This window comes from Mugil cephalus, chromosome 23, assembly GCF_022458985.1.
Source record: "Mugil cephalus isolate CIBA_MC_2020 chromosome 23, CIBA_Mcephalus_1.1, whole genome shotgun sequence".
NCBI classification, from domain to species: domain Eukaryota; kingdom Metazoa; phylum Chordata; class Actinopteri; order Mugiliformes; family Mugilidae; genus Mugil; species Mugil cephalus.
Window position 1 is genome coordinate 3223762 of NC_061792.1, and position 23589 is coordinate 3247350.

Sequence of the window (23589 nt, forward strand, 5' to 3'; positions counted from 1 at the left end):
TCCCTGATTTCTTTTTGTAACTTAAGTTGTTTATTTGGTCCATGCTTTCATGTCTGGGTAAAATGAGAAATTGAATTGCATACATATAAATAAATTTTAAAAAAGAAGGAAATATTGGAGTGTTCTAAAATTTTTGACTGGTAGTGTATATAAACCAATGTTTAACATCTAAGTATTAACTGGTTAAAATCCTTCAGTGTCTCATGTGTTCTCATCAAAACATATCAAAATACAGTACTAATTCTTGTGATCAAATCAGCTCAAATAACTTCAGCGTTTGGCATAGAGGAAACAACTGGTGAATGATCAGAAAGTGAAACAGACTAAATTTCCAGCTCTAACACAATGAGAAAACACTTTGGAAGTGGGCAGCAACTTGCTTCATTGTTATAGGAGACAAGGAAACCTCAGTCATATATGTTACAACTACAATGTGACTGCAGTCACAGAGGCGTAAATTCTCCCTTTGAGTCACATCCTGCCCTGATCTGTTTTCATTACTGTATTACACACTGCTGCTTTCTGTCCCACTTCCCTAAGGGATATGTACTAGAATAGAACTAAAGACACAGAATGTAACTTATATTCTGTTGCTAATACAGATCAAATGATTTAAAATATTTCAAGAAAACATTGAAACAATACCATCTTACTGATGACTGCCTCTGATTGAAAATACATGTTATGGGTTCTTTGTAAAGCCGTATGCTTTGCTGTTTATTTTGAAGTAACTTAGTGTGGAAAAGCGATAACAGAGTTGAGGTGCAGGGTAGCACAAACAATAATGAATGCAAGAGATGAAGAATGAAGAATAACCCCAAATGTGTGAAATGTTACTGCAGACAACATCAAATCTAGTCTTAGGAATTGCTTTTACTCCTACTCACAATATCTCTTTGCAATTGAGTTATTTTCCTGTCCCTCCATGTCATAAGTCATACAGTATTGCACACTCTAAATCAAAGTTGTGCATGCGTGTTTGGCAAATAATATCGTGGTGACCTTTTGGATGTAAAATGTCAGTGTTTTTTCATTTACAGATATCATGATTACACAAACAGACAGACAGACAGACACATTGAGAATGCTAATAATAAATTTTACATCAATGCTAGCCAAAGAAGAGTTTATTCTGTCAGTTTTCCTTGAAGTACTTAGCAAGTACAAAAGATCTGCCATAAGGGCAACAAACTATTTTTCACCTTTTATTTACTGATATGAGACCATAGGCCGCATATAAATATGAACAATGCAACCCCACTTCCTTGCATTGGCCAAACTGATGCTAGTATGGATGTTATGGCAATATAGACTGAGTTTTGAGTCTGAGTCTAGGCAGTATGGTCCAACAGGGGGGGTGCTACACGGAGTTGTGTTATCAACAGTGATGGGAATAACGGCGTTAAAATAAACGGCGTTACTTTTTTCGGGGTAATCTAACTAATTACTATTTCCATCGTGATAACGCCGTTTCCATTACTGAAAATTAAATGGGGCACGTTACAAACTAAAGTTGTCTGTTATCATCCGACTTGGTTCTCAGCCACGGGAGCTGCAAAGCTGTTTTGTTTTGTTTTCTTTTCTTTTCTTTTGTTTTGTGCGCATAGGTGATGATGATTGGCTAAGGTGGAATAAACTTTCATGATAAGCCAATCAGAGGCAGTGTTCAGTTTACACACAAACCACACACGCACACAACAACTCAACACCCACATCCAGCTCGCAGAGGGAAGTGGCAGAAATGCTGAATGTGGAGGAAAAGTTGCCAGCCGTCACTGGTTGGCCCAGGTTTTACTCTCTGATGCTGATATATCTGCCTGTTACATTCTGAAGCGATGGCCTGACAGACTGTATCATTGTAGAAGCTTCAGCTCAAAAACAAGTTTTGTTCTACTCCCGTAAAGACTGATCTCTGAAGGGCAGAGATTTTTGTTTTTATTTTTATTTTTTTTATTTTTTTATTTTTTTTTGTATTTTTTTCAATCAAACAAATCAAATGTGTTGTTACACGATCGTTAATGGAAGCGTATATGTGAATGGCAACTGTGTTTATATACAGTTTGTATAGCCATCTCCCACACTTTTTTAACGATCATGGCAGCGCGCTGCATCCGAGAAAAGGGGGGATTTGGAGGTAGATATTGGGCTCTGTGCAGGACACAGTGATTTATTCTAATGTCAGCAGCCTTTTGAAAGAGAGGGGGTTTGACGGTTTTTGAAGGTTTGACCTCCATTCTTCAGGTCATCAACAAACTGCAACTTTATCTGCAGTGTACGGGATGACGTATGAGGGAGGAAAAAACAGGCATGCAGCTCTCGCATCGGGAGGGCAAACCCGGGACTTTTGCCGATGTGAAAGCACCAAAGGCGAGTCGAGCCAGGTCGACCCGGGATTTTTGATATCTACCAGTTAGGGTCTGAGGTCCAATAAATATTAAAAGTTATGTGTAAGTACATGTCTATGCAGTTCTACTTTGCAACTGGCTCAACTGGCTGAAACCTGCTAAGAAAAAAAATCCAAATTACTAGATATCTCATCTCATCTTCCATTCTGCTTAATCCTGCAGTAGGTTCGCAGGGGTTGCTGGAGCCTATCCCAGCTGTCATCGGGCGAGAGGCGGGGTACACCCTGGACAAGTCGCCAGCCTATTGCAGGGCTAACACTGAGACATACAACCATTCGCACTCACACGCACACCTAGGGTCAATTTAGAGTCACCAATTAGCCCAACGAAGCCGGAGTACCCGGAGAGAACGCACGCGAACACAGGGAGAACATGCAAATTCCACACAGAAAGGCCCGAGCTGGACTCGAACCCGGACCTTCTCGCTGGGGGAAAAAGAAGAGTAAAAGAGTAACGTAATAGTTACTTTCCCTGGTAACTAGTTACTTTTATAGTGGAGTAATTCAGTAACTAACTCAATTACTTTTTGGGAGAAGTAACTAGTAACTATAATTAATTACTTTTTAAAAGTAACATGCCCAACACTGGTTATCAATGACCCACTGACACTAATGCCAGACTCAGTTGCGCTTTCATTTGATTACTACTACATTCAGCTCTACCTCTACCAAAGAAATGTTGGATTATACACTGTATTTATTTTTAAATGACATAAACCATCCTTGAAATGGGAAACATGGGATGGGGCTTATACTGCACTGAGTCACCAGGGGGAGCACTACTTGCATTGGCTTCACTTTTGACAAGCTTTTTCAACATCCATCTTTGCACAGCTTTGACTGTTTTGTCGTCAAAGGCAAATTTCAAAAGAAAAAACGAATGAGCAGAGGCACACCATCCAGTAATCTCGGTTGTTTTACTGGTTTCGGCAAGGAACTTATGTTTGACATAAAAACTTAAGGTTTTGTCAAATGGAACTTTGCTCACATACCTTTGGAAAGACTTGGTTAATGAACCCTAAAGCAAATTCCATAAAGACCTTGTCTCTACTGGAAGAAAACACTGGGAAAAATGTAACAATTTTCCTCACTGGTAGACATTTCCCGACTCAGATGGGATAAATGCATAAATGCAGAATGGGCCTGGTACAAATCCTTTTTGCGCAGAAATAAACTAAATTGTCACCTGAAATTCTCTTAAATAAATAATTATACAACTGTGTTACTCCACAAAATGAGCAGTCTGCAAGAAGTAAATTAGCTTTTATACTAATAATGTGGTTTTGAAGGACAGGATTTTTCAGATATACTGATGTTCCAGCTAAACATTTCATAAGAGATACTTTCCTTGGTGAGTACATAGGACTGAAGAGGACTTAATCACATGGTGCAATGACAATCACTTGAGGATCAATATCAACAAAACCAATGAGTTTGTGGTGGACTACAAGAGAAACAACAGCTTTTACCGTCAAATCAATATCAATAAGTGAGCGTGTGCATCAGGAGAATGGTATAGGCAGACAACCTGCAACCACAATCACCTACAGTTGTCATAGGTGCAAAGGTTTATCTTTTTTATATTTCACTTGGCATGGTTGGATACACGAACAAATGAGTGATTGAGAAGGGAAAATACAATCACAGCTGATGCCACTCAAAACAGATTTTGCTTTGCTTTGCATGGTGAAAACTAATGAGGGCAATCATGTGTTAATACAATTTTTGAAGCTTTTTCTTTGATCCCATGGTTTTTGTTTTCATTCGTTTTTATTCCCTCATTTCAATTGTCACTTGTTCCTGTTTTGTTGTTTTCCATTTTATGTGATCCACATCTCATTGCCTGCAGATGTCTCTCTCTCTTCTTCCTCGGACCTACTAAACTCTGCTATCCACTTCTCTCATTCACTTATCTTTCAACTACATTTTCTCTCTTCCCAATTCTTTGAATGGTCCAGATTTAGGATCATGCATATCTTTTGAATATACACACACACACACGCGCGCACACACACATACACACACGCACACACACACATATATATACACGATATTACAGTATGTGATCAATTAAGTCAATAGTCGTCACAGTACAACCAGTAGCCAATCATCCAAACCTTATCAGGCACTTCAGATTGACAGCTGGTTGAGCGCAATTGTGTTACACAGTGTATACCATGTCTGCAACAACACTAAAAGAACGACAGACAGACTTGATTGACCTTTCTTGAAGGACGTTGCACCACTCATCCAGTTCAGTCCTTAACTTCGGAATGACCTTTAAACAGTCTTAACAGCTCTCCTTTAAACGCTTCAACCTCATTACACCTTGTATATGCAGAGTTTTAAGCTGGTAATGGGTTGTTAGAGAACCACTGATCTGGCGAAGAAAGAAGATACCACACATGACTCTAGTCGTATGATCCTCAGATGAGCACCACCCAAGAACTAAACATCACATTACTCATTGAGAACTGAAGAATCCACTTGGAAAAGGGGTGAACAACTCCATTTGCCTTGGTTTAGATATTCCTCGATGTGGATGACTTAGAATCTCCACAACTTAACAATGCTTTGAAAGCTAATATTAATTAACGGAATGCAGGAGAATGTATGCATTATATACTAGTCTGCTATGAATCCATCCATCCTAATGATATGCCTTCACCCAGATATCCCGCATCAATCCCTTGTTCTACTGAACTTCCCTGTGAATCCTTGCTGTTTTGTTATATCTTATGAGAAGCTGAGAAGGTAAAAGAATGTCAGGCTCACATCCATATTTAACTTTGAGCTAACTACTATATTCAACTATATGTGTGAATCGCACGACATTCATTTGGAGAATGATGTATTTTTAGCTGTATGACGGTTGTTCACTCACTGCATGTGGCCTCTTCAAAGGGCGCCCTTCTACTAAGTTCTGCAATCCATTTGTCGTCTCCAGCTCCTCAGCCTAATTTCACTCACCTTTGAACAAGATTTTTTCACTCTGGCTCTGTACCCCTTTACCCAAAAGTGATTTCCCCCTCCCTCCTCCATCTCATCTTGTGCCTATATTTTTATACTGGCACAAGAGCAGGTTCTTAAAAGTCTTTTTGAAAGTGGCATTGCACAGTGCATAACAAGCTGGGTTGACAGTAGAGTTGACATAACACAGCCAGTAGCCAATTGCCCACACTGTGTCAGGGACACAGGACTGACAGAAAGTAGAGATCAACACCATAACGTTATACGGTGTCCATGTAATGATGAAAGCCAGCAGGATGGCAAAGATAGTCTTGGTTACCTAAACAGAATAAAAAGAAAGCAGAGGAAAGAAAGAAGAAAAAAGATTAAAACAGTGTGTCTGTGTTGTCAGCCTATGGTTCATTGATTTAAAGAATTCAAACTTGCTTAAAATACATAATTAATAGTTTCAGACCCTGGCAGGTTCATGTTTATACAGATCTTTTTGACTTTGTAAGGTTCCATGACAAGGGGGTTTACTTGCCAACCACAGGATGCTGTTATCTACATTGTATTATTATGTCACTGTGAACCATGTATATAGAATAGCTTAAATTGAAGAAACGGATAACAATATCAGCTGTACTTGCCACAGTCACTGAGTGAGTCACAGAGTGAGAAATGACATCTTTTTTTAACCCTTGTGAAGGGGTCAAAAACACAGTTTGCATTAATGAGAAGAAACTGCAAACATCCATTTCTGCAGTCTATACACTGAAACCAATGAGAGTTTTTCTTAATGCTTTAAAAGCCTTGTTTTCAGAGCAGTTTGAAGCAAGATAAGATTTTTTTTTCTCCCACATTGATATCATTTCACAGCTGTCTCATTATATCACATCGCAGCTTGTTGTGGCTTTCATACATTTCTACACTTATGCATAAAAAGTATTGATTTTCAATTAATTCAATTCAGAAGTTTTTCCAGTCAATTTAAAGAGACAAAACGTAGTGTTCAGAGCCACCTCAGTGCTAAGTGGTTGGCTGGTAGCTCTAAACTTCAGCGGTTATTTTAGTGTCTAATTGCCACTGAAGTTACATGAGATTCCTACATACAAGCTGCAACATACTCTTTTCTGTCCACCACCTCTTACAAATCATACAGATTAGAGTTTTTGTCTCATTTCACTCTCTCTCTCTCTCTCAAAAAAAAAAGTTGATTTAAACTGCTTGCTTTGTTGTTTCATACACCGAAAGGAATGTTACCTAATATCATCTGCCATTCCGAGTAGTGATTAAGTGAAGTAACTGTAGCACATCACTCACTCATCTTTGAAAACAGTTGCTCCATACATTCACACACTGCTGGACTGGATACGCAGAGCCATATTCCCATATGTACACCAGCAACACATACTGCCATGCAACAAGAAGATAGATCCTATCAGAACTGTCAGCTTATTTGGCATACTCAGACAAACATTTGGCAAACATTTGACCCTCTTTAGTACAGAGTTCATTAATGAAGGTGACTTCACATGGAAAATAGACATTTTGTAATTATGGCTAAAATAAAAAATATAAATATTGTATATTATAATATATATATTATTTACTTAGTATATTGAACTAGTCCAAAGACATGATCTTTAGGTGAATTGGTGATTCTAAATTGGCCGTAGGTGTGGCATTTATGCCTTACAGCAAGAAGGTTCTGGGTTTGAATCATCAGCTAACTGGGGTCTTTCTGTGTGGAGTTTGCATATTCTCCCTGTGTCTGCAGGGGATCTCTCTGGGTACTCCTACTATCCAAAGACATGCTCGTTAGTTACATTGCGATTCTAGGCTGAGGGGGGTGAGCATGACTAGTTGTCCGTTCTTTGTGCAACACAGCAAATTGAGAAGAGTTGAATTCTTGGTATTAAACTAGACATACACTAGTAGAGTTAATCCTGTCACACCGCGGTGAGGTCATGTCTTATTTTGGTGTGTTTGTCTTGTCATTTTCTGCCTTATTTTGGAAAGTAGCTCTCCTCTCGTTTCAGGTCACTTGCCCTTCCTCATGTGTAAACAGTCTGATTGTCTTCCCTGATTCCTGATTGTGTCCACCTGCTGCGCCCTTCCCTCCATGTGTTTAAATAGTCTGCGTCTGCCTTGTCTTGTGTGTGTTCGTCGTTTTTGTCTGTTCTACCCGTGCCTGCGATCCATGCTACAGTCTGCCTTGCCTTGCCTTGCTGCCTTGAGTTTACCTCGAAAGAGTGATTTTTCTTTGTAACTTCCTAGCTTAGTTCTAGTGATTAGGTTTTCTGTTTAGAGATAGCTGTTTTTGTTTCCTCCTTCTGGAATGTTTTTTTGTTTAGTCTTTCTTTGCTTATCCTCCCGTTTTCCTTACCAGGTTTTGCTTCCTCCCTTTTGTTTGTCATGGTTTTATTTTTCCCCTTCCATTAGGTCAGGTTAGTTTGTTTGTTAGTGTAGTATATATTGTGAGTTTCCTCCCTTTTGGAGCGCCTTTTGTTTGTAAGCTTTCATAGCTGTGAGTATCTTTGTTTTTTCCTCCTCTGGAGTGATTTTACTTTGATAAGATTTCATAGCCATACTACATTGTGCCTTACTGTTGCATGTTCTAATATTTGTGGTGTAAGTTTGAAAATAAATGTTTTTGAACTGCCAAACATGACTACCTTTTTATTTTAGTAAAGTTTATTTTCCAAGTATTTTTTGTAGGATTATATTGACACCTTTTAAGTGTCATGGGGTAAGCACTTGTGTAGTTAAGAAATAGTCCTCTGAGCGAGTTAATTGCTAACACTACATAGAATTGTTTAAAAAAAAAAAAAAAAAAACTAACACTGGTTGATGTTAGGCAGCGTTAAATTTCACTACAAGAAGAGTCAAATTTACACTAATTTAGTGTAAAGGTAACAACACTCAAAAAAATGCTAAATTAACACTGAGATGTGGACCCATATAAACAACTTAAAAGTGTTAAGACCAACTCTTACAGTGTTAATTTGGGTATGCTGATTTTACTGTGTAGCTCTAGATAGACTGATGACCTCTGCAGTTCAAAGACAGCTGGGATAGGGTTGAGCCACCACAATCCTCCAAAGGATAAGCCGTTACAGAAAATGAATGACTTATTTAACTATATATATTAAGCAATGGACATTGTCAAGGAGGATCAAATGTTGTCCCCAATATGCCAAAAATATCCTCTATTTTTGTGGAATCTTGTTTTTTTCACATTACTGTAGTTTGCTTGTATCACAATGACTTTAATCTTTTTAGTACAATGTAATGATCAATAAATGAAAATGTAATGCTAACTAGAAGTCTATGAAACCAAGCAAATGCACAGTAATGCAATTTATACCTCATATTTATGCAGTGCATGAACATACTTTCTTTTCTCTGGCAGCCATCTGTCTTTTCCTCTTCACTTGGCTTCTAGCAATGCTTGCGAACTTTCTCGCCACAGTCCTTGGGCGGCTGATTGGGATGGAATGTGTCTCGGCCCCTTCTACTGGCGGGACAATCTCTATCGCTGTTATGCACTCATCTCCAGCCTGCTTTGTTACGATCTTTATCTTCGACCACCTTGAGCAGGGGTTGGTCTTCGGCATGGCGGAGCTGGTGGCCGTTGAGGTAACTGGACTGGGATTTGTTGCAGCCTGTAACACAACCAAGAGAGTTTTGTTGGACATTTCTACTGCCAGTTTAACCTGGTGCTGGGTGCTGGCTGCTGGAGGGTACATTAAGATGGGCAAGTCAGAGATATAAATTTACTTAAAACTGTCAAGCATTTACAACAACAAAGGTAATAATATACAGTGATCCTCGACTAATTACCCAGGCAAATGATTTGTAGCAAAGTGGTGTGGTTTGTTGGTGGTTGTTTAATTGGTTGGTTAGTTGGTAAATTATTTAGTAACAATATAAATCATGCACTCCAAACATCATGCACACCCAAAACACTAACTGACATTCATAAATAATATGAGCTACATGTGCTTTTCTGAATGCATGTCTTAAGCTTCAAGCTGTGTTGAAGCTGTTTCCAGTAAGAAGATACGCCATTTAGAATCTTTATAAGGAACTTTCAAAAACAGTTTGTCCTGTAATTTGTAGTCATGGTTATGTAATAGTGTGTTTTGGTATTCCAGCTAACTTTAAGCCTCTGTTCAATAAATGAGTTGGTATGTTCCAACTGCTGACAGTGAGGGAAGGCGCTATACAGATATATCATACCTTTATAATTTTACATTATTCAAGATTACCCCTGCTTAAAGACACACATAAGTACGCAGACATTTAAATATCACTTAAGGAATAGAAAAAAAAAACAGTAGAAAAGTAAAAAAATATATCCGATACTGAGTAAAAGTCGGGCTGGTAGGATTCAGCCAACACAGCTGACACAACCACCACATTTTGTTCAAAACAACAAAAATGAGAAACAAGTCTCATATCAATCCAACAATCAACATTATTCAGGTCAAAATGCTCAAATGGACGCTCAACTCTGACCTTTTGATTGACAACTCATTGAACCAATTTAGAGCTACTTTGTCCTGTCAATAGCCTTCGGAAGCCGATGAGAGTTAGTGCTGTAAAGAAGTCCATTTCTCCTTATTTCATTCATAGACTGAGACAATTGCAGCCAACTTATTGGATGATTTACTTTTTTTTGGTAGAGAGGGGGGAGTGACATGCAGGAAAGGGCAGTGATTCAAACCTGGGCTGCAGCCCAGGACTGTAGCCTCAACAACAATATGCTACTTGCCCCGAAAAGTTTGGATTCCTCGCAGACAGACCAGTGCGTATTGGAGCTGGACATCGGTGCATAATTTTCAAATGAGAAATAATACAATAATGTGATTTTACTTCACTAACTCTGTATCAGTATATAATTGTATAAAATACAATTCCTCTGAGTGTGACCTTTCAGTGGAGCCCAAGATGTGGCCTTCTCATTCAAAATGGCCCAAATGCTCTTCTTTTCTCTGTATCTGTTCAGCAGATGGGTCCCTCCATATGAGCTGGGTTCTGCTCAAGGTTTCTGCCTGTTAAAAGGGAGTTATTCCTTGCCACTGTCGCCCTCAGGCTTGCTCTGGGGGTTTCAGGCCGGTTTTTGTAAAGTGCCTTGAGACAATTTGTATTGCTATTGGTGCTATATAAATAAATAATTTGGTCATACCTCCTGGAAGTAGGTAATACTTTAATACGTTTTTTAAAATATATAACAGCTATACAATCATTTCAATTCATGCTTGATCATGATGATCATGCTGTTCATGTTACCCTTATTCTATATAAAATATATAAATGTTTTGTTGTGCTCAGTCTGCGTTTGGAGCTGAGAGAGACAGACTCATTCATTAAAAGCAATCCAAAGAGAGCTGTAGTGCGTGGTGATTTTGTGTCGTATTCCAATGTGCTACAGTTACAAACATTGAACAAAGCATGATTGATATCTTTGCAGAACTGAGTCTGTATGGAAGGGTTTCAATCAGGCATCGACATCTGGACACTGTACTACTCCATCACTAACTGCTCAAGCTCAGTCATGTTTGTCTAGGATCAGCCATGATCAACCACTTTGTTGTCCATTCACAAATTAGCAAAGTCCAGTCCAGTCCAAAAATAAATCTTCTTCAAAGGCATAGATTTCTTTAAAAGTGAATCAGATTGCCTTTAATATTGTTTTGCAAGCCAGCCAGGTCCTGCTGCTGCAAATCATGATGCTGCCACCACGATACATTTTTGATACTGTGTTTACTGTATGTTTGGTGATATGAAGTGGTTGACATCTGCTAGATATAACATGTAGTCTGCTGGCCAAATAGCTCCACTTTGTTCTCATCAGACCTTCTTCCAGGTGGCCTTGGAGTCTTCCATATGCCTTTAGGAAAACTCATCGATATAGTATATGGTAAACGGTTTTGTATTTATATAGTGCTTTCCTACCTATTGGTACTCAAAGCTCTTTACACACATTCACAATGACAAGACACCCATTTGTTCACACAAGTGTGCTCACATTCACAAAACAATGGGACAATGAACTTCTCAAGGACACTTCACCATGTGGTACATGTACTACAGATCCAGCTGCTAACTAGTTTGTGGACAACCCACTCCATTTACTGAGCCATAGGCTCCCCTATATGTAATAGGAGCTTTGCCAATCTCCCATAAAGCTCCCATAAAGAACCTGTTCAACAGTGTGTAGTACACTGGGGATGTCACAATACCCAAAATAATGATAATGAATGAATGAGTAATGACAGTAGTCTATTTATAATATAAGCAGAATCTAGCATATATTACAAGCAATCTAATGGTAGCTGTTGTCAATGGTGTGTGTGAGGCAGTGCCACAGTTGTTCCCTAGCAACATTTTAAAAGTTTGATTTCTGTGCTCAGCGATTTTTTTTATTCACAGCAGGAGACATTAAAGCAAAAAAGCTGGCCACATTCGCAACTTCCAACCCTGAGGCCAGAGGGCGATGAGCTTCAGCTAGTGGTGGACAAAAAGGGGCAGATGATTTCTTCACAAACTGATTAGACAGCTGACACGTATCACTTGCCAGATAGTTTTCTTCTCTTCCTGTACCCCTTCTACCACATCAGTCACTACGTTGGATAAGAGTACAAGGAAGGACACAATCGATTCCCAGGGAATAAAAATAAATTAAGACATTCTCATGTCTCATTCTCAGTGGTGAGTCTCATTTGGTTTAAACAAAAGCATAAATTATATTTTTTATTAAATATGTGTTAGGTAAAGAGACATTTGAAGTGGTCCCCAAGGGTCTGATTTGTTATTTATTTATTTATTTTTAGCATTTTTACTAACTGCTGCTACTTCAAGCCATGCATCATTCTAGATTGGCAAAAGTTTGGTTAGACTAGCTAGGTGGCTAGTGGATGGCTAAGTCAACACATTATGTAATGTCTGTTACCAACTGATTTTGTTTTAATGAGGCTACCAAGTAGAGATTTTGTGAGGCAAAGAAGCACATATTAATATATTAATAATAATTGCAGGTGGAGTTTTGAGAGTTATTTTCAACACTGAGACAAACAAGCTAAGAAAAAAGGAGCAAAAAACAAAAACTCTTGAGCAGTTCAACTGTTCTTGAAATGCTTACTTTCTTTACAAGCAAATATCTTCTCGCACTGTGAACCCACCTCTGTCACGTGCAGCTAGCGTGTGACATGTGTGGTTCAATTATGGAATGAGCGATTGACAACATGGCAGAAAACCAGCTTGAGCCGTTAGTTGAAAAGAAAGGCAGGACAACTTCGGTCATTTGGAGACATTTTGGATTCAAATTGTCGTGGAGCAGAAAGAGATTGTTTGCAAAGTTTGTCGTGCCGTTGTGTCTGCACCCCAAAGCAACACGACAAATTGACCATTTAAAGTTCTGCCATAAAGTGGTCTATGACAAGGTATTGAAGGAGCAAAAGACCCAAAAAAGCGCACCAATTTCAGCCACAACCACCACAACACAGTCCTCCATTGAGGACACTCTTTACAATGCCACTCCATATCCCACCGGCTCCCGTGACAGTGAGAGATAAACGGAGGCTGTTACATTTATGCTATAAAAAGTTATATTTAAAGTTGAGTTTTGGTGGTTCAATAAATACTTTTCTTTTTAAATCAGTGAATAATTGTGTTTATTTATTGTGATTTCAATGTCAATCAAAATAATTGTGATTATTATTTTTTCCATAATCGTCCAACCCTAATTTATACCATTACAAGGTAAGTACAACATTAAGACACTTCTTCATGGCACCTAATAAAGCAGTTATGCTCAGTGTTCATGCAGAGGTGGACAGAGGTAGGCCACATTTGACCTGAGAATGTTTCCTTGATCTTCTCTGATTGACTGTGTGAAAACCAAATGCGTATAAACCTCACTGAGAGGCTTAGGGACACAATTTAGAAAGTGTGCTGAAGTTACCATATATGGTTAATCACCCCGTAAAGGGTTAATATATTTGACACCATCAATTGTGTTTTTCAGAAACACGGTTGGTACAAAGTTACTCTACAGTGAATAGCCCTATTTGACTGGCGTTCTAATGCATGTTACGGCAAGAACCACTCAACTGATAAAACAGAAAAAACTGTCTATAATTATCAGACATGGAGGTCAATCAATGTGGAAAATTTTCAGTACTTCCAGTGCATCCTCAAGTGCAGTTGTGAAAACAATCAAGCCCTATGATGAAACACAGTTCATGTGATAGACAACATTAGTTGTTCAGTATAAGACAATGTGAATCGAGCATGGCTCCCATCATCCCATTAACTCACTTCAGCTGTATCAACTTGGTAATGATATACCTGGCAGTAACAGTTCAATGATGATTGAAATTGTGAGAAACCCATTGGAAAAAAAGCTCAGTGTTTCTTTTAACCAAATATCTTGTACTTATTTTTGAGAGCTTATTGGAAAAGAAAAAAATAACAAAACATACCTCAGACTTCACCTCAATGCTAGTGTTGTCCTTTGGTTTTGTTGGGGGAATAAAAGCTGTGGAGGAATCATTAGAGCTCTCCTTTTCTTCCTGGACAATATATGTGTGTGTGTGTGTGTGTGTGTGTGTGTGTGTGTGTGTGTGTGTATGAGAGAGAGAGAGAGAGCGAGAGAGAGAGAGAGAGAGAGAGAGAGAGAGAGAGAGAGATCAACTTTTAGTGACGTAGACACAAAACTGCCAGCAACTTAAAATCTAGTGGCCATCGGCTTCTGAGTCAGTACCTGTGTGAGTCCTGGACTGGGCTGGGGTGCCATTTGTTGCTGAACAGGTTTAGGTTCTTTCACTCTGCCATTCTTCACAGCCTCCAGTGCCGTAGTTGAGTCCAGGCTAAGTTTTGGGGTAGAGCGGGGACTGGCCTGAGGGCTGCTCTCATTGTTATTGTTCTGCTTCAAAAGGTGACTTTTTGTTAAGCTAGGAGCTCTGTGGGGGGAAAGCAATAATAATTTATCTGTATTGATTAAAAAAGAAAAAAAAAAAAAAAACACCACTCTAACTGGAATTAGATGCAACTGTAACTTTATTAAATGTTTGACAATTAAATGTTTATTAATTAATTGCAGCAAATTACGCATGTGTTCAGTTAAATCTATATCAGACAGTCTGGGTAACATATATGACAACTGACTATGATCCATTAATTGACCTATTTGCTAAAACTCTTCTAGATAGATAATGAATTACCATACATGGTTCCGTGCCCTTAGGTGGTACACAAATGTAAAATGTAAATGTAGATCTTCAACAGGGAGTACTTCAGGGGGGTTGTGAAATCTTTGATTGATATATATTTTTTATTTTCAAATTTACAAATTTAAATTTCTTTAAGAACACATTAACATGAATCCAACATGTTCTAGTAAAGCGATAAATGGAAGCAGAATACGCAGAATTGAATAATTTATTTCACACAGTCTTTCACATAGGTGAAGGTGCAATACTGCCCCTTACCGGACTGGAGATTGGATCAGTAGAGTTCAGTGGGGCAAAAGTATTTAGTCAGCCACCAGTTGTGTAAGTTCTCCCACTCAAAAAGATGAGAGAGGCCTGTAATTTTCATCATAGGTACTCTTCAACCATGAGAGACGGAATGGGGGGAAAGAATCCAGGAAATCACATTGTAAGAGTTTTAATGAATTAATTGGTAATTTTTCTCGGTAAAATAAGTATTTGGTCACCTACAAACAAGCAAGATTTCTCGCTCTCACAGACCTGTAACTTCTTCTTTAAGAGGCTCCTCTGTCCTCCACCCGTTACCTGTATTAATGGCACCTGTTTGAACTGGTTATCAGTATAAAAGACACCTGTCCACAACCTCAGACAGTCACACTCCAAACTCCATGGCCAAGACCAAAGAGCTGTCAAAGGACACCAGAAACAAAATTGTAGACCTGCACCAGGCTGGGAAGACTGAATCTGCAGTAGGTAAGCAGCTTGGTGTGAAGAAATCAACGGTGGGAGCAATTATTAGAAAATGGAAGACATACAAGACCACTGATAATCTCCCTTGATCTGGGGCTCCACGCAAGATCTCACCCTGTGGGGTCAAAATGATCACAAGAACGGTGAGCAAAAATCCCAGAATCACATGGGGTGACCTAGTGAATGACCTGCCGAGAGCTGGGACCAAAGTAGCAAAGGCTACCATCAGTAACACACTACGCTGCCAGGGACTCATATCCTGCAGTGCCAGACGTGTCCCCCTAATTCTCCCTTCTGTACCTGCACTGTTCTGTCAAGGTCAAAACTGGATGTTTCAGCAAGATAATGGCCCTTGCCACACATCCAGGGCCAGTAGAACTTGGCTGCAGGAGCACAGTATCCAGGTCTTGTAGTAGTAGTAATTCAAGATAAATGGGACAAGATTACCTGGCTCAGTACGTAGATCATAGTAGCTTAATTGTCACAAAACGATGAGCTGTTATACAGCTGCATAGAATATGGAATAAAAGCAGTTCTTCACTATGGCAGTGAAGCTGAATCATTCTGCTGGAGAATGAGCCCCTCTGACCCTCAAATGTTTGGTATAGTGGGTGGGATGGATTGTCCAAAATAGAGAGCAGTTTATCCAGTGTCCTGTCTCTCACTGAGACAAATGACTCCAACTCCCTACTGATCACTTGTCCAGCCTTTCGGACCCATTTGTTGATCCTACTGATGTCTTTTTTGCTGGTACTACTTCCCCAACAAATCACAGCAAAGAACAGGGCACTGGCAACAAAAAACTGGTAGAAAGACTCCAGTAATGCACTTCACACATTGAAAGAGCTGAACTTCCTGAGAAAGTAGAGTCTACTCTGGCCCTTTTTGTACACAGCGTCACTGTTGTCGCTCCAGTTCAGTCTGTTGTTCATGTGGACTCCCAGGTACTTGTAGCAGTCCACTACTTTCATCTGCAGGACCTGGGTGGTGATGGGCTCCACTGGTGTCCTCTTCCTCCTGAACTCAATGACCAGCTCCTTGGTCTTGTCCATGTTCAGGAGTAGGTGGTTAGTGCTGGAGAAATCAAACAACATGATCCTCACGGTACCCTTCCGATCATCCAGGTGAGAGTGAGCCTGCTGCAGTAGGTAGATAACAGCATCATTCACATCAACATGAGGCTGTGGGGGCGAACTGAAGAGGTTCCAAGACAGGGGCCACCAGTGGTCTCAGCTGAGCCAAAACGAGTCTCTCCAGGACCTTCGTGACATGTGACATCAGTGCAACCGGTCTGAAGTCATTGAGCCCAGATGGGATGGGGTCAATGAGGCGCTGGTACTATGCAGAATATTTTCCATAGCACCGGTGTCCTTTCCAACCTCAGACTCAATTTAAACAAGAAGTGCAGGATGCCAGTCAACTGGAAAACCCCCAGGTCTTCAGGACCCGGGGATTTACATGGTCAGGGCCTACTGAGTTGCCTTGCTTGACTTTCTCCAGCAGTACTCTCACCTGGCCAGGTGTCACAGTCATAGGGATGGTTTCCTCAGTGGGGGTGGGAGTTGGGGATGGAGTAGAAATGACAGGCAATCATAATGAACTAACTAAAGGCAAAATTACAAAGTTATTCAATGATCATGACATTTGAAGAAAATGTATCCGTATCGGCGACGGAATATTTACTTGGTATCGGATTGATACCAAGATCCCCTGTGTCACCCAGCACTAATCCTTAGTCTCTCTGATAGTCTTCACCTGAGCTAATGACAACCTTTTGGCTGAGTATGAGGCTTTGCTCCATTTTGGATCATATCAAATAAAAAATAATAGTTGTCTGATTGGTGGTTAACGCTGATGCCTCCCACCGAGAAGGTCTGGGTTTGAGTCCAGTTCGGGCCTTGTTCTCCCAGTGTCCGCGTGGGTTTTCTCTGGTTTCCTGGTTTCCTTTAAAGTGTATTTAATGAATGAATGAATGAATGAATGAATGAATGAAAACCCTTTATTGTCACTAGTTACAAGTACTAGCGAAATTAGCCATCAACCCATATATACATTTATAAAAACATACATTTTTGACAATGGGGGCTAGACAGGACAGGAAGACAGGGTATGGAAAAGAGAGATGCAGAGTCACATGAAGAGAGGTGAGGAGAAAAAAAGCAACCCACACATTATGCTCCTGTGGAGGAGTACAGTGTGGGAACATAAAAAAAACACCTCAGCAGCATGAGCACATGATAAGTACACTTTACAACATGAAAAATTCGGGACTTGCATCAAGGGAGGTGGTCAGTGGGAGGTGGGTGAGGGGTAGGTGAGTGGGGAGAGGGTTAGAGGTAACCCAGCACAAGCAAGCAGCCATCTGTTCCTGTGGCCATCAAGCGCTGGTCGTGGATCTGCTCAACACAGTGGGGGGTAAAAAAAGCTAGCGAAGGCGTTGGATGTGGGAGTAGGGAGGATGATTGCATTTCTATCCATGTAACAAAGTCAACTATCAGCAGGTGTCTGTGGGAAGCTGGGGAGGAATGCAAGAGGGTCTCACTGCAGTGATCTTAAGGAGAGTTGTTGTTCCTGCAATGGCCTTGGCCGAGGTCAGTGCTGTTAGGGTGCCGAAAGCAGATAACATTGGGATAGTTTGGTCTTGGGGCGAGTAGATGCATTCTTTTGCACAACTGCTCTTTTGGTCTATTCTGGTCTCCGAAATGATCTCCTTTGCAAAGCCAAAAGCTTCTTCATGATATTATACAAGTTGCTGTTTATAGCCACAGTCTGAATGCCAACAGCTCTGCCCACCGCTTCAATCATGTCGGGGAGCTTTGTGGGGCTTTTGACAGCTGTCACTGTTCTTTGATTTCCTTGATAAATCAGGGCAATGCCTAATCCAATCAGCAAAAGACCTGTAATTATGGTTCCGAACAGGTAGATGTCTCCAAGGTCCTCCACGGAAAGAGCCGCCAGGCATACGACCCGCCACCTCTCCAACTGCATCCATCATGTAGCCAGCTGCAAACATTTCGGCAGGGCAGTCTGGCTCCCCCGAACCCAGGCTTCTCGTCGACAAAATTGTGTCAATTGCGTTGAGAGACCAGTTTATCAATTCCGCAATTTTTGTAGTTTGGAGAGCAGTGCGGAGAGAGTCTCTCAAAAGTATAGACGGTAGACGAGAGTAGTAGACAGTAGACAAGATGAGAGGAGCAAAGCAGGGAAGATAAGGGGGAGGAGAGGGAGGAAAAATGCGACCGCCTTCGTTGAGAGCTGGTAAAGAGACCTATATTATGTGTATATTATATATTATATTTTAGTCGGGACAAATGCCATCAAACCGGGAGTGAGGTCTCCGTGTTAGCCAGCTGCTAGCAACTCAGGCAGCGGATAGAGTTTGGTAGAGTTTTCAAAATTTAGGCTGCTTTAGCTCCGTCCCAACATGACCCCCATATCCATATTTGGAGTATCTGAGTGTGGGCGGAGCAAAGCTCATCCTGGGGGGTGCACTCCGTCCTACTTCTGGGCCTAGTTCTTTCAAAGTTCAGCATCCATCGGGTGGCATCAAGATGGTTTTGACCGTAGTATCTACAGTCAATGTTCCAACAAGCGCACATAGTTCGTCCATCTAATTAGCAGGAGACCTCACAATTCCCATGAAGACAGATGGTACTGCCAGTTTGAATTTCCTTCTCCGACCGCTCTGCCGAGCGCTACAGCGAAACATAACAAAAGGTCCAGAAAAACTAAATAAAAATCAGGTTAAAAGACGAAAAAAAAAAAAAAAATAGCCCAAAACAATGACACTGAAAAGAATTTTTTTTTCAAATGAAGAAAGAAATAACAAAAGAATTTCCCACATCGTGAGTCCCTGTCAGTCAAAAGGATTTTTATATACATCTTTCCTCCAATTTGGATGTGAACACCTTCAAGCAAACTAGCTAAAGCTAGGAGTCTATGTTAAGCTTTAAGCCCATATTAATTTAAAATTTTAAGTCTTTAAAACACTTTTAGACTCCTTTGAAATTCTTACTTTATTCCCTTCTTCTCGGGTTTGTGTTTGGAGACCCGGCTCCTGGAGGCAAGGGAGATGTGGATGTACAGGACTGTCATGATGATGACAGGGAGATAGAATGCTGCAATAGCAGTCCCAAAAGTCACAGCAGGGTTAGAAAGGAACTGCAGAAAGAATGAAAGAAAAAGACAAATTAACATAGAAACAATATCTCTATAGGAACACCAGATCAACAGCACGTTCTTGAGACCAGTAGGGAAGCATTAGGTTGTGTGTTATTATTAAAGTAGTATCCAAAAGAGCACAGAATTTGTGCACAGAAAAATTGTGATAGAGCTTTAACAGAACAGAATAGGTGTCGCGGTACTGAAGGAATTCACATAGGATTGCATGATATTACCACTTTTTAATAAAACCAGCCCCAAAAGAAGATATTGTTTAAAAACACAAAACACAAATCCGTACAAAAACAAATGTACGTATATCAGGCATCTGATTGGCAACACCTGGGGGTAGCAGTCAGGGGCAACAGCAAAATAAGCCGTGGGGTGTTGGCAGAGAAGATGTGGCAAATTTTTAGGCAGAACCCACATAGCTCTGCTGCTCAGTCCACATTTCCTTACTTTTTGTATATGTATGGGGAGCTGTTTGTAAAGTTACATGTTAAATTGAACATGTAATTTTTCCCACATTTACCCCCAAAACTCTAAAAAATTAAGGATGAATTTTCCACATTTTTTTTTCTTTTTTTTACATTTACTAAATGTTAAATCTAAATGTAAATGTAAAATGCTCGATGTACATTTTAAATCTAAATGTAAATGTTAAATTTTAATTGAAATATTAAATGTTAAATCTAAATGTTAAATGTAGCGCTTGGCTAAAGTTATTATTATTATTTGGCTAATATGCTATTTTCCGTTCAGCGGAAGTACCAAAATAAAAGCCTCATTCTGAGCAGTGTTATGGTGGGTCCGTGCCTCTGTCAGAGATTGCTCTCTTTGTGATGCCCTTCACTGACTGACTGCATGTCAGAGATCTATCTATCTATCTATCTATCTATCTATCTATCTATCTATCTATCTATCTATCTATCTAGCTAGCTAGCTAGCTAGCTAGCTAGAAGAGTCGGCTACATCTGCTGCTAGCTACCTAGCTAGCAGCAGATGTAGCCGACTCTTTGCTAGATTAGTTAGCAATAAACGTGCTTCTGTTTTGATTCTGCAGTACCGAACTGTCTGCTGGACAATCCACATCATTCTAAAGCTAATGCTACTGTATCTGGACAAAAATGTTTTCAGGACTCCACCAGCTCTGAACATGGCACTGCACCAGAACCAAGCAATTTAAAAAGCATGTGAGTGCTCACTCCTCACAACTTCATGACTGTCTTATCAGGAAATGTGCACTGGACTGAGTGTTCCAACAGAGACTTTAACAACTGCATATATGGTTTTTATGCTGTAAGCAAAGTAAGGTACTTGAAGATGTCAACAACATATAGTGTAATTGGTGGATTATATATTGGAAATATGCTTGCTTGGAACTTGTAAGGGGTAGACACAGGAATAGGAACACAACCACTTGCAAAATTATTGTAGACATCATTCTGTCAATAATTTGGGTAAGCCTACATCCATAGAAGATCTGTGATTAATTCACAGAGATATTTGGAACAACCTACCAGGCGAGTTCCTCCAAAAACTGTATTCGTATTTGTTGAGGGGAAAAAAAAAATCTTTTTATTCTGATAGTCTAATTGATGTTGTACAGTTTTTCTATTTTTGATGTTCTTATTTTTTACACGTGCTAGTCTTTCAAGATTGAGCACAGTGACATGAGCCAAATTCCTTGTACAGTATGTGCACACACATACTTGGCCAATAAAGCTGATTCTGATTCTGATAAAACCTTGCCCACCCTCTGGCCACTCCAGGTTTTTAAAGTCTAGCTTGGCACCTGCTGTAAAGTAGAATTGTCGACAACAAAGAGCAACATCCACATCAGGCAATCCTTCTGACCTCTGACATTCTGACCAACTCTGCTCCACACACTTATATATATATTGTTATTCAAATTTTAACATTTCAGTCATGTGATGACACATAAGCCAGCTACATCAGGTTGTTTGAAAGTATCAATTCTCCATATATCTCCTAAAAACTTTGTAGACAGTGGATTTGCTTGTATTGTATTTTCATTAATGTACCTGAATATAACACTCTCCGGGTGGCACTGTTCGCTGACCAACGATGAACTGCCAGAACAGGATGGCAGGAGCCCACAAGATGAATGACAGGATCCATGCTGCTGCAATCATTAATCCTGCCATCTTAGTTGTCCTTCTGATCGGATATGTGAGGGGTTTTGTCACACAGAAGTAGCGATCAAAGCTGATGATCAATAAATTCATCACAGAGGCATTGGAGACAACATAATCTAAAGCTAGCCACAAGTCACAGACCACCGGCCCAAGTGGCCAGTAACCAACAATTATGTAGACTGTGTACAAATTCATGCTGAAAACACCAATAATCAGGTCAGCACATGCTAAAGAAAATAAAAAATAATTATTCACAGTCTGCAGGTGTCTATTTACTTTGATAGACAGCATGACTAAAATATTTCCTGTAACAGTCACAAAGCTCAGAGATCCTGTAACCAAGGCGATGAAAAACATCTCCAGGGCTTTTTTTGGACTTCCTGAATCAACTTCATTGTCAGAGAGAGGGCAGGATGCGGAATCGTTTGTGGACACATTGCATGAGGTGTTGGAGAACAGGTCAGCAGACTGGTTGACCAGTGACCCTGTAAAAAGAAAGAGACAAAATATGAGGTGTACAGTGTAAAAGTTGAGAAACTGCAACATAACTGATAATTTGGAATTGCTAACAAAAAGAAAATTTACCCTTAACCAGTATCTGATTTGAGTCATCTAAACAATCTGTAGCTGTGTTAGTAACAAATTCACAAATAGAAAGGTTCGTGTTTACACTCACAATGACACATCTACCCATTTTGCTGAAGGACACTTCGGCATGTTGTATTACATGGTTAAAATAGCTTATCTGCCCTACTAACTGATCCGCAGCTGCCATGTTAATCTTGCAAGCTGGTATAATGACAAAATGATATTCTACTGTGCAAAAACTAAGAGGGAAAGTCAAGCTGGAATGTGAAAACTTTTCAAGCTCACACTTAACAAAATAGGCATAACCAATCTCAAATACTTAAAAACATTTTGTCTATTTTAAAGACTTCCAGTTATGGAAATTTAGTTCAGTTGGCTGGCCGCCTGACGAAGCCGCCAAGCCATTTTAGGCAATCACATGCACCCATAGGAAATTAAATACATGTTGTAGAGATTTGCGCCTCTTGCCTATGGAATAAAATTTCATTCCAGGACCTGTTTTAGTGGCACATGAGTTCACAGCTTTGGTATCATGGAAAGTTCTCTTTAAATGTCTTGGTTTTGACAACCACAGACCATTATTTCCATTTTTCATTTTATACTATTATTATTAGGGCTATGGAGCAAGGCACCGAGGCAGTAAATCAGTGCATGTGCATGTGAAAAAAAAAACAATTATTGCCTTAATCGAACTATAACAGGAGAACTTAAGTGCATTTAAACACGTAAACACATTCTCATTATCCAATTAAGACACCCAGGCACCAGTTGGTGCTCTTGGCACCATGACGGCCTAGGTCGTAGGTTGATGATTGACTTTGTTGTTGTATCATCAGACCTGCGGCCGTATGTTCTGGACACTCGGGTGAAGAGAGGAGCAGAGCTGTCAACTGATCACCACCTGGTGGTGAGTTGGATCAGATGGCAGGGGAAGATGCTGTGCAGACCTGGTAGGGCCAAACGAATAGTGAGTTGTGGCCGCAAGGTCGCTGGTGCTGGTCGTGGTGGTAACTCCCGAACCTGCTCATGGACACTAGAGGTGAAGGGAGCCGTCGGGCTGAAGAAGGAGGCCTACTGGGCATGGTTAGTCTGTGGGTCTTTGGAAGCAGCTGACCGGTAATGGGAGTTTGCCCAACCGGTCCACATGTGTTTTGTGGATCTGGAGAAGGCCTACCATTGTGTCCCCAGGGGCATCCTGTGTCTGTGGGGGTTCTGCAGGAGTATGGGCTGGATGGCCCCTTGCAAAGGGCCATTCGGTCCCTGTACCAAAGGAGCGGGAGTTTGGTCTGTGTAGCCGGCTGTAAGTCGGACTTGTTCCCAGTGAGAGTTGGACTTCGCCAGGGCTGCCCTTTGTCAC

At 40.3% G+C, this 23589-nt stretch overlaps 1 protein-coding gene across 2 annotated transcripts in view; it reads right to left on the reverse strand.

Annotated features, from left to right (window-relative positions):
- Positions 1 to 2711: 2711 nt before the first annotated feature.
- Positions 2712 to 23589, reverse strand: part of LOC125000614 (muscarinic acetylcholine receptor M4-like) — a 40601-nt gene continuing 19723 nt past the window's right edge. Inside the window, exons 2-7 of one of the 2 annotated variants that reach the window (XM_047576150.1) lie at positions 21531 to 22129; positions 19340 to 19485; positions 14127 to 14325; positions 13846 to 13935; positions 8752 to 9021; positions 2712 to 5693 (exon numbers count right to left, since the gene is read on the reverse strand). In XM_047576150.1, coding sequence (XP_047432106.1) covers positions 5448 to 5693; positions 8752 to 9021; positions 13846 to 13935; positions 14127 to 14325; positions 19340 to 19485; positions 21531 to 22129 — 1550 coding nt within the window. In that variant the 3' untranslated portion in view covers positions 2712 to 5447. The remainder of the gene's footprint in view (positions 5694 to 8751; positions 9022 to 13845; positions 13936 to 14126; positions 14326 to 19339; positions 19486 to 21530; positions 22130 to 23589) is intronic. The other variant, XM_047576151.1, reaches the window with a different exon arrangement.